Here is a 12,166-nt window from a genome sequence, read left to right on the forward strand (position 1 = left end):
GGGTGCGGATGCAAAGTAAGGGGAAGAAGTGACGGAGTGGAAGAAAATGGGACCGGGAGAGCAGATATAGTGGGCTTGGGGTGTCGGAGTCCAACATGGCTGTTGCCCGGACTCCCGCACCCCCCCCCCCCCCCCCACTTTGTCTCCACTTTGCAGAAGAAAGTGTGTCTGTACCATCGAGTGGACCGATACATGCCCGCGTTGAATGGCTTTCACGGTCCGGACCGCGTGTTTCGGACATATGCGGGCGGTTTAAGGGTCGCCTTTGGAGATGCCCTTAGAGGCCACAAGTCGTCACATTACATGGTTTTTTCCGACTTCAAATGTCATTAAGCAACATTTAAAAAATATGCAATGTTGATATTCGACATTGTTAGTATTCGCCGTCGTCCTCCTCCGAGAGATCGTCGAAGAAGGTGTAGGGGGGCGGACTCACCACTGGCCGATAAGGTGGCCGATTTTTTCAAAGTTTTCAACAGATTGACGCGTAGTACGCGCCTTACCCATCTTCCATCACAGTACATCGTCATCTTCCATTACTTTTCCTTTTATTAGTTGATGGGAACCAACTGAAGGATCAGTTTGTCTCTTGATATATGTTGATTCATGGATTCGATGTATTCTTTCGTTCTTGGTATCTTGCATGACGTCTGAGTAGTTTATCAAGGCTAGGAGGATGTCACATACGCGGTTCTGAGGCTAATCATAGATAGATGACATAAGGGAAAAAGAAGTCATCTAAGATGACTTGCTTCGAACGTCCTATCATGCATGACTCGTTCTGATATGAGAACGTACGGTTAGGTTGTGTGGGGGAGAGACGAGACGAGGACGATGCACAGAGATGACAACTTGACAAGGAAGAGGTCTTAAGAACGCGTAGGCGGGGCCCAAGCAGTTTAAAACAGTTCGTGGCCGTGGTCGAGACATTTTTGTACTAACTATTGTCAGGCAGTGGCCGTTTCCTCGTCCTTTCTGAGTTTGTCCGTCGTGGGACACCAATCGCGGCCACAGGCAAGTCGTCTCTCGATAAAAGAAGTGGGCTTAATCAGTGGAGCATAACATGCATGCAGGGACCCATATTTTGTCCTGGTAGAAGACCTTGACTTTGATTAGTCGTCCTTGGATCCCACGCGGTCTCTCTCTTAAGATGAGAGGAGGCCTCGACCGTAGAAGCCCTACACGGCGGTACTCGCAGATACATCATTCACTGATACAAGCGCTGGATGGGCTAGCAGTTTTGGGCATCGTACATCCTCCCGCTTCTGAATTCGCAGGTACTCCTACTACTGATGATGAGCAGTTTTCTTTAGTGTTTTGTTAGACAAATTATTTATGACGGACATTATTAGATCGTAAGGCCTAATATTAGATCACCAAAGCCTAGCATTAGAACAACTCATTAGCATTAGCATAGAGCAGTTTAGGGCCTTACGGGGAATGGATGAGGCCATTGCCGAAACCAAAGCGAGGTCCCGTGCCTACTTGATGCAGGGGTGATGAGGAGTCCAAGTAGAGGCTCGCTTCGATCGAGTACCAGCGTCCTTTGGTGCCGTACATGAGCTAGTCATGTGTAGGTGCTCGAAAACCATAAATTGGCTCGAGTACCCACGATCAGGTCGCATTGTTGGGCCGGGGGGGCTGTTTATTAGAAATGGGGATGCTCCAAACATAGCATCGTGAGAATACGTGTCAAACAGATTGTCTTTGCAGGCTGGTTCACTAAGATTTTATTGTTCCAGCAGTTAGTTGTAAATCATTATCCCATAATTTATCTGTAGTTAGCCAATTCTCCGTGTGTTGCAATGGGGGACACACATATCTAGTGGTCTAACACCAATGGTGTTCCGACATAAATCTTAGGCCCCGTTCGGATCTCCGCTGGCTTCCCGAAATAGCTGGCTTCCCAGCTTCACGGTAGAGCAGCGATTCGTTCGGTTGAACATCCTTCGCTCCTCCTTACGTACACATGGACTGGTAGCCCAGGAAATCAGGCTAAGGCCTATTCGGCCAGGGTTTGGGCCAGGTCTTATTGGCCCAGTTTGGTTGGGGAAGCTGGTTCGAGCGATTGAAACGGTACGTGAGATTCACTTCGAAAGGGCAGTGGCATGTAATTTTGACCAACTCCTTGCTTCGATGTGTCGGGGGCCGGTTGTAGCGATCGAAACGGTACGCGAGCCTCACTTCGGAAGGGCATTCCCATGTAAATTTGATCAACTCATACTTCTCTATTTCACGAAGCTGGGCTGGCGCTGCTCCTCGAATCCGAAAGAATTGCACTGCGTATTCCTCGTCTCCGTGGAGCCTGCTTCTTGGAGCAGATCCGTTCGGCTGGCTTCTGGGAGCGATTTTAGGAAGCTGACCTGTGGAAGACTTCTGAACATGGCCTTACACTCATCATATTCTAGATTGGGGTAAGATTTGAGTTGTTTGAGTATAGATAGGGAAAGCCAAGAAAAGTTTTGATATAGTTGAAGTTTTGGTAAAAAAGTTGATTTGAATTGGGTATGGGAAGGAACGAATGAATAAAGGGAATGCAAGTTTTGACTTAATTCAGGTTCGATCCACATACGTACAATCTCTAACTCCCCTTAATATTTATATGTAATATAGTGACGTTGGTATCTTAATATGTGCTTTTCCTGGGATTCAAAAAAGTGTCTAGGTCCGCCATACAATCCATCTTCTTATGAGAAATCATAGTCTACCATACACATGATATATGGTGCATGTAATGTTTTCTGGTTTGTGGCAAAGTTTACCTAGGTTCCTTTTTTATTGTAAAGGGTGTCTCATAATGTTTCCTTGTTTACCAGCAAATAAGAATGCACTTGTTTTTTTCTCGCATAGAAAAAGAGCGCACTTGTTTTAGTGTGAATTTGTTAAATACACAATGAAAGGACGGTACATGTTAGCAAAGAAAACAACATAACATTAAAAAAAATGTAACAATTGAAACAGGTCAAATTTTTTTTGGAGGGGGGGGGGGGGGGGGGGGGGCAAACACGGAAGAAATAGCACAACTATTAAAGCTACAATGAACGGTAGATACATGCAAGATATGTAGAAACGGGATTGCTAACTCTCAGTCGATTAATGCTATATTCTTTAGATCTACATGAATATCCGTGCATTTTTTATATGTTTTGTCACTTGATTGAGCTTGGTTAAGTCTCAGTCGACAAAGATGTTGCCACGCCCACGTAGAAGTCACACAAATAAACATATTGGCATGTATGCAGGGTGGACGTACAACTAAAGCTGCACCACCCGGCTCGTGGTGTTGGTAGCAGCAGCCGTTGGGGTTTCAGTGATGGGGTGGTTCCTGTCTCCTCACATCACCGAGCTCATGAGGGTTGCTCGGGACTGCGCAGCCACCAATTTCATGGTCCACCGGGGCAGCAAGAAGAAGCTGGAAAAACTGGTGCAGGATCTGGAGGAAATCAAGCGTCTCCTGGACCCAGCCAGCACGACCTTTGTCAACAATCAATCCAAGCTCGACCGATTATGGCAGCTCAAAGAGGATATTCATGAGGTGGAGGAGATTCTGGACTTGTTTCAGCTGGAGATCCATGACGTTCAATCAACCGGCATATATATATTCAAAAATAAGAAAGTTTCGGGTCAGCTGGTGAAAGTGGTCAAGACCATAGGTGAGACTCGGGAGAAGGCGCGGGACCTCCAACAAGGTGCACCTTCTTCGAGTTTGATCTTGGCAAGACGAGAAACAGGCCATAACCCGGTGAAGAACAAGGGGAGCTTCTTCGGGTACCATGACAAGTATGATCAGCTGGTCAAGATGTTGTGGCCGCAGCCGATTGGCAACAAGGTGGAGGGCAAGAAGATACCGCTGGTCATTGCCATCCTCGGCCATGCCGGGATGGGGAAAACGGAGCTTGCTCGCCAGGCGTATCGGGACGCCAAAGGCAAGTTTGACCGTCGCATATGGGTGCACGCCTATGGCAAGAACACCGAATCCGACCTCCTGAAGGAGATCTGGAAGTCTGTTGCTGGTCGCGAACCGGTCGGCGAGATGAACGTCACGTGCCTCCAGAGGGAACTCGAGAAGCTCTTGGCACCGCAGCAGAGGTGCCTTCTGGTGCTTGACGATGTATGGAATCATGAGTCGGCGACCCACGAGGTGGAGAGGAAGCATGCATGGCAGGCGCTGGACCTGTTTACACGGTGCGCTCAAGATGGAAGTAGAATCGTGATGACGACTCGAGCCAAGATATGTTCGGCAACGTTCAAAGCAGATGCAATCATCTTCTTGGATGGGATCAAAGACAAGGAGATGACATTTCTGCTCAACCACACTGCCAACGGTACTACCGAGAATAGTGACCAAGGGGTTCAGGAACGGATAGACAGGCAAGTCCCGAAGCTGAAGGGGTCCCCATTGGCAGCGGTAGAGATCGGCGAGGACTTGAAGAAGAAAACCACAAGTAAAGAGAAGTGCGACATCATTGACGACATTGAAAGTCATCTGGGCACTGTATACCAGGACCATCTGTTCACGTATCGGCATCTGCCGCCGCACCTGCAGCGTTGTTTTCAGTTCTGCAGCATATTCCCATACAATTGGAGGTTCGAGCCTGGGAAGTTGAGCAAGATGTGGATGGCCCTTGGTTTTGTTGAGGAGAAGGCCCATCCTCGGGTTGGAAATGGAGTGAGAAGCATTGAAGATGTTGCCAGAGGCTACTTTGACGATCTGGTGGATCGTTCCTTGTTCCAGTTAGAACAGAGCAAGGATGGAGGAGACAAACAGGCTCATTACGTGATCCATGAACAGGTCCATTGGATGATACGCATGGCCTCTGCCAACAACTGCATCAGCATCTCCGGCGACAGTACCAGCGTAGCCAAGACAAGCATCCCTGCAACGGTTCGCCACTTGTCAGTTGCCAGCAACTGCCTTGATGAGCTCAGGAAGAAACATCCTAGTTGGGTGCTCAACAAGCTGCGGACTCTGCTAGTCCTCAAGAATGATGATGATTCCAAGTCGTCGACTGTTGACAAAGGTATACTCAAACTGTTCAAGGGCGTGAGAGTACTGGACCTGACAGCAGCAACAGACCTGACGCATCTGCCAGGAACAATCCACAATCTGAAACATGTCCGGTACCTCGGTCTTCCGAGCACCATGAGGAATCTGTGTGATGAGGTCACCGAGCTATTGTTTCTCCAGACCTTCAGCCTTGATGGGAAGAAGCAGAATACCTGTCGGCTGCAGAGGTTTCCAAAACATATGAACAGGCTCGTCAACATGCGACACCTCGACATCGACATGGAGTGCATCGCCAACATCAGCGGCATCGGGAGGATGGCTAAACTGCAAGGACCCATCGAGTTCAAGGCCGTCAGGGCGTCAGAGAAAGAAGGGCACGCCGTGTCGGAGCTTGAGGGGATGGACTCTCTGCGAGGGACGCTGAGCATAAAGGGCCTCGACGCCGTCCCCAGCAAGGAGGAAGCCATGAAGGCTCGACTCGAGCAGAAAAGTGCCGTCAAGGTGCTCAAGCTTGAATGGGGGCCTCCGGATCCGCGGCGAGTTAACGGTGGACCTGCCGACTCCGACGCAGTTGCCGTCCTTGAAGGTCTCCAGCCTCACCGCGGCCTCCATGAGCTGCGCATCACGAGGTACCCTGGGGCGACGTCGCCGAGCTGGCTGGGCGTGAAGATGGAGAGGCTGACGAGCCTGTACCTCAGGAACTGCAGGAAGCTCAACGCCCTGCCTGTCCTCGGTGAGCTCCCCTGCCTGGAGCTTCTGGATGTTAAGGAGCTGTCCTGCGTCGAAAGGATCGAGGGCGGCTTCTGCGGCGCCGGCATGTTCCCGAAGCTGAAGAAGGTCGTGCTCGACGACATGCCGAGACTGCTGTCGTGGGGTGATATGCCGAAACTGGCGCTCCCTGAGCTCGCGGAGGTGAACATCGTAGACTGCCCACGGCTGTCCTCCCTGTCGGGCCTAGAGCACTGCGTATGTCCCCTCAGCCTGCGCGTCAAGGGATTGACGGCCATCACACCGGAAAACCTGCCAGCGATATTCAGTACCGGTGTCTCTAGCTACAAATTCCACTAGCGGTACGTGTCCTCGCATGCAACATTCGGGTCCATGTTACCGCCATTTGTTCGGCATTTGCGGGTGATGCTAATTAATGCTGAATTTTTTAATTTGTGTGCTACGTACTATATGTGAACTCATGCATTCAAATACGTTTGCCCGTAACTTGCTGGCGTACATCCACATAAGCCGAGTCAGATAGGAAAAACTCACGGCAAAAAAAGAAATACTTGGGGTACATCCACATAAGCCGAGCGAGATAGGCAAAACTCACGGCCAAAAAATACTTAGCATACATCCACATAAGCCGAGAGGTCAACTGTAAAGTCTCGTCGTACATAAAATACTTAGATGTATAGGAAAAAAGACACTCGCTTTATAGCCACCTTCCGGCAAAAGCTTCTGCCACGTGAACAACTAACTTGACAATAGTTGGTGTAAGGCGAGCACGCTCCTAAGATACTCGATTTATATTTCCCATTTTCTTTTAAGAAAAGTATACTTTCGTCATCATTCAAAGCAGTATCGGTGATGACGCACATGCTTTTGACCAAAATCACACACACACACACACACACACACATATATATATATATATATATATATATATATATATATATATCTTCCCCTCTCTGTCACAGGCTCACAGCTCGTTGGCAGCACAAAGCTAGCTCGGCGCCCCCCGCCACGCATGCGCCTCACCGGCCGGCCAAGCCGCGCGTGTGACCTGCTGCTCCAGTGCACCTTCATGCAGCCGCGCATGTGGTTCCCCGGTCCTTTCATCTCTCCTTTTGCACCTCCCCACACAACAGCGTCGTGCTGCTCCAACGCACGAGCTCGCCACCGTTGCTTTGGCGACCATATGATTGGGCGTAGCCTCACTTAGCCACGGGAGAGCAAGGGGCAACCTCCTAGCCCTCCTCGGCTACTCCCGTGGCCTCCCAGTGCCTCTTTGCCACGGTTTTTAGTCACCGGCGGCTAAATCTGACGAGGCCGGTGCAAAAGGATAAGTCTAGGCTAATTAGGATTAGCCACGTAGATGACATGTGGGCCTGGCCCCGTAGCATTAGGATTAGTGCAAGTCCTAACCCTCCTGTTAGATAGTCACTAAACCGTGGGCCCCTCTGCTAACCCAATCCAATTAAATCAAAACCATGCCACGTCATCGCCAATGCCGCATTGGATGGTTCGAAAGACCAAACTTGTCCAGTTTTAAAAGTTTAGGATGTAACTTGTTTGATTTCGAAGTTGAGGGACTAAATTTAGACTTTACCGAAAGTTGACGGACGGAAAGTTTATTTTTCTCTTTTCTTTTTCAAATCAACAACCTTCACCTCTCGTGTAAGCCGACTGAAAAAAGAACACTCGGCTTACGTCTAATTATAAATAACATCACGGCCAGCCCTTTGAACTTCAAATCACGTCGCTGCCGCTGTCATCTCTTTGCTTGACGCCGCTGTAATGCCTGACACACCCGTCGATTACTGATCGTTACTTTCAGCGGGATCTAGACTGACCTCACAGATCAACACTAGTATTTCCTGCGTATTTTGTCGTCACTCGCACGCACCAGGGACCAACTTCCTAGCCGGTCACCCATCCTAAAATTGCTCCAAGCTGAGCACACTTAACTTTGGAGTTCTTTTTGAATGGGCTCCCGAAAAAAAATTCTTTATTGATATTGGTAGTCTATCATCCTTATTAAGCCAGACTATCATATACAACTGCACCATTACTCGGAAAAAGCTTATAGGTGAACTTAAATTAGTGGTGGGCATAGGCACCCACCCGTAACTGCCATTTTTGAAATGCAGCGGTGGCGGGTAGCAAAACTTACCCGCCATTGTTGTCAGCTTAGCAATGGCAGGCCAGTATAATCACCCGCCACAAGTGCACTCCCACAAATTTGCCCACGGAATGAAAGTGAGCACTTGCAGGCAAGGTTGAGTACCCGCCACTGGTATTGAAGGGTATCAGTGGTGGACACTAAATGTGCCTGTCACACACACACACACACACACACACACACACATATATATAGATAGATAGATAGGTAGAGAGAGAGAGAGAGTGTGTGTGTTAGCGGTGCTGGGTACTAGGAAATGCCCGCCACACGTAAGTTAACCCCGATACTTTGGGTGTGAGAGCATTCTGTTTGTACACGATGTGCATCAAGTTTTGTCGTGACAATTTCAATTTCTCACCACACCCTAAAACCGTCCAATGAAGACACCATGCAAAGTTTCATCCCTTTCCGAACTCATTTGCACACCCAAAGCTCCCATTGATGTTACTTCTGTACAAGGCTCCCATTGGTTTCAGCAATCCTTGCCCCGGGATCCAGTTATCAGACCAAACATTGATGTTATTTTCTGTTCCCTATGCGCCAACTAAGTTCAGCTTGAAGAAGGTCCCTGCCAAACAATATACTCCGCCATGGCCCGTACGCGAGGCACTGCTGGGTTCTGGTAAATGAAGCAAGGGGTGACGATTTTTTCGGACCACCAGCGAGTGGGGCTTCGCGGCAGGTACTCAAGCTGTGGCTTTTGGACTGGTTTGGTAAGGTCATGGAAGGCGATAAAGCAGTCATGATCATGCTACTATATCACATATGGCTTGCTCGAAATGATACAAGAGATGGGAGGTTCATTGAAGATGCGTGACCTCTGGTCGAGCGTGTATGCAGGCTGCTGGACGAGTGAGCCGAGGCTCACGCTTCACCGCATCCACACAGGGAGGAAAACCACCAGAGCCGTGGTGACCTCGTGACCAAGGTTGGCTGAAGTTCAATACGGACGGAGCCACGACAAAGGCGGATGGGTCAGGCAGTGGAGGAGCGGTCGTTCGCGATCACCATGGAGTGTTCTTGGGTGGAGCATCTCATTTTTTTTCCTTCGGTTTCTGACCCTGATCATGCTGAGCTGCTTGCCTGTTGGCGTGGTGTTCAGCTAGCGGTGGAGATAGGCGCACACGCCAGATGATCTTAGAGACGGACAAACAAAGGCGCCATGCAAGAGTTGACACGCCCAGAGTTGAACAGGTCCAGGCTGGGGCCCCTCATCGAAGAGATCAAGGAGCTTCTTTCATCGATGGATGCACTCCGAGTGGTGTGGGCTAAACGCTCTGCAAACACAGCTACACATAGTCTAGCTAGGGAAGAGTGATGTTCTTGACCATAATCTTGTGAGTAGTTTTTTTTTATGATAAAACCTGCTGCCATCTTATTAACTACGTTCTTGATCTCTTTGAAAATTTAGACCACAAAAAAATGCAGAAAGTTAACAGTTATTATACGTACGGCTGAAAGACGTCAAGCAGTGATCCACAGAGCGCCGATGTATCGCCGGGCTCCGACGATCATCTGTATCCCTTGCAATCCTGGCCTCCCCTCGAGCAATCCTCTCTGGTTCATCTGCGGCGGGCCATCTGAGGGCGAGGAGGAAAGGCGCGCGTGACAGACGGCTCCAAGTCCTTTTTTTTTTGCTGTTGAGAAACACGGCTCCTATATGCCACTTATTGCGGACCAGTCGCAGTTTCGCACAGGAGGCGGCTTACCTGGGCCGGCCCATCCGCTGTGGCTCGGATTTTTCGTAATAAAGAAAATAAGGGCGCCGGCCCGTCCGTTTTGGCTCAGATTTAGGAGAGCAACTAGTTAACGAGCGTTTTTTCGGGAGTCTCACAACGATCAGTATCACTTGGTACGCTCTCAGTCATTTGCCACGTGTCGCGTTCTGGACGCTTCCTTCGTATTTTTTATTTTTATTTTTCCGCACGCGTTTTCGGCATTCTAAACGGTTTTTCCGTGTGTGTTTTTTGACGTTTTGGTTTTTCCCGGCCTTCCTTAGCTTTTCGACCAAAAAAAATTTTCTGAAATTTTTTTGCACGAAAAAACGCGTTTTTTCCCCTTTCGCGAAAAGTCACGGTTTTTCTTCCGCGAGAGGCACGGTTGTGCTTTAGCGAGAGTCACTGTCATACCTTTTCAGAAACGAAAAAAAGATGCGTTTTCTGCTTTTTTTTCTTTCGCGAGAGTCACGGTTTTGCTTCCGCGAGAGGCACGGTTGTGCTTTCGCGAGAGTCATAGGCGTGCCTCTCGGAAAGGGAAAAACAAAACGCGTTTTTTTCACGAGAGTCGCGGTTTTGCTTCTGCGAGAGGCACGATTGTGCTTTCGCGAGAGTCACGGCCGTGCCTCTCAGAAAGGGAAAAACAAAACGTGTTTTTTTGTTTTTTTCTCTTTCGCGAGAGTTACGGTTTTGCTTTCGCCAGCGGCACGGTTGTGCTTTCGCGAGAGTCACGGGCGTGCCTCTCGGAAACTAAAAAAAAAGTGTTTTTTGATTTATTTTTTCCTTCCACGAGAATTACGGTTTTGCTTTCACGAGAGGCATGGTTGTGATTTCGTGAGGGGCACGGGCGTGCCTCTTTCGAAAGAAAAAAAACCGTGCTCCCAAGTTTGGTTTTTCGTCTGGTTTTTTCATGAAAAAAAAAATTCGTTAAAACCTATCAACATTGGATCTAGTTTTGAAGATCTCGACGCGAAGAATCCAATGATGAAAACGGTTCGAGATTTAGACGCACGGTTTAAGAGATAAAATGTTTTGAATAAACGGATCTATAAAAAAAAGAAAACTTTCAGGTTGTGACAAGTAGCGCGTTAGATGTGCGTCATTTGTCACAATCTGAAAAGGTGGAGTATTCTTTGCAACGAGTACTCCTTAATTAATAATTTCGCAGATTTAGCAATGAAAAAAATAAGGACGGGCTACCTGCAGCAGATGCGAGCGATGCGCTAGCCACGACGGCTAGCTATTGTGAATGATGCCACTGAAAAAACAAAGCTATTGTGAATGATTAGCAGCGCGAACCTTAACTAAACTGTCGGTAGCAGCAAAAATAAAACTACTCCCTCCGTTCCTAAATATTTGTTTTTCTAGACATAAAATTTGTGGGTGAAGGATGGAACAAAAACCCAGTATTTACTTAATAACATAGCAGTTCAGTATATATCAACTATAATACGTGGCGTATTTAAACTTTTAAAAATATATTCAAACATGTTTTCCATACACAAATACTTTTTGAAACACACACATTATTTGGGAAATTCAAACGAAATTCAACACAATAGAAACAAAGACTGAATACGACAACAGTTTAAAAGATTATGAACTACTCCCTCCGTCTCATAATATAAGAGCATTTTTAACATTATACTAGTGTAAAAAACATTCTTTTATTATGGGACGGAGTGAGTACTTTTTTCAACACAATATTTTGAAAAACAATACAAATGAAAAGGTGAATATTTTTCAATATTACAACCTATTTATTTACAAAACTCCAGCATTTTTTTAATTTGCTAACAAATTTTGAAAACATGACCATTTTTTGAATATATGAACCAAATTTGAAAACAGAGACATTTTTTGAAATTCTAAACATTTTTTGAAAATTTGTGAACAAATTTCGAAAACAAGAACATTTTTTGTAATTCCTGTTTTTTTTTAATTTTGAAAAAAATTTCGGAAAAAGACATATTTTTTCAAATTCCCAATCAGTTTTTATTTTGTGAACAAAAGTTAAACATGTAAACATTATTTGAATTTGTGAACAAATTTTGAAGGACGACTATTTAATTAATTTATGAACAAATTTGGAAAATGGAAACAATTTTTGAAATTCATCAATAGTTTTTAATTTGTGAACAAAATTTAAAAATGAAAACATTCTTTGTAATTTGTGAACAAATTTTGAAACATCAATGTTTTCTGAATTTGTGAATAAAATTTGAAAAGGTGAACATTTTTTGACTTCTAGAACAATTTTTGAAATCCCCAATCGTTTTTGAATTTGTGAATTAAATTTAAACATTCAAATATTTGTGTAAATTTGTCAATAAATTTTGATACATGAAAATTTTCTGCATTAGTAAAATAAATAAAAAAGGAAATTTTTTGAAGCAAATATTTTTTGCTTTCTGAACAAAATTATAAGGGCGAAAATTTGAATTTGGAACATTTTCTGAAATGAAGCGAACTAATTTTATAATTCTAATTTTTTTTATTTGTGAACGAAATTGAAAAATAGTAACATTTTTCTAGAAAAATAAACAA

The 12,166-nt window shown here is 46.1% G+C and overlaps 1 protein-coding gene across 2 annotated transcripts; it reads left to right on the plus strand.

Moving 5' to 3' along the window:
* The first annotated feature begins 1,091 nt into the window (after nucleotides 1-1,091).
* On the plus strand, nucleotides 1,092-6,172 carry LOC125535161 (putative disease resistance protein RGA3). Of its 2 annotated transcripts, XM_048698208.1 has the most exons (3): nucleotides 1,092-1,277; nucleotides 2,242-2,414; nucleotides 3,243-6,172. In XM_048698208.1, the coding sequence occupies exon 3, from the start codon at nucleotides 3,314-3,316 to the stop codon at nucleotides 6,074-6,076; it is 2,763 nt and encodes a 920-aa protein (XP_048554165.1). In that variant the 5' UTR covers nucleotides 1,092-1,277; nucleotides 2,242-2,414; nucleotides 3,243-3,313; the 3' UTR covers nucleotides 6,077-6,172. The 2 variants fall into 2 exon arrangements, with proteins under 2 accessions (XP_048554165.1, XP_048554164.1); XM_048698207.1 differs by lacking the exon at nucleotides 2,242-2,414.
* Nucleotides 6,173-12,166: the final 5,994 nt, after the last annotated feature.

Source organism: Triticum urartu, chromosome 2 (genome assembly GCF_003073215.2).
Source record: "Triticum urartu cultivar G1812 chromosome 2, Tu2.1, whole genome shotgun sequence".
Classification (NCBI taxonomy): Eukaryota; Viridiplantae; Streptophyta; class Magnoliopsida; order Poales; family Poaceae; genus Triticum; species Triticum urartu.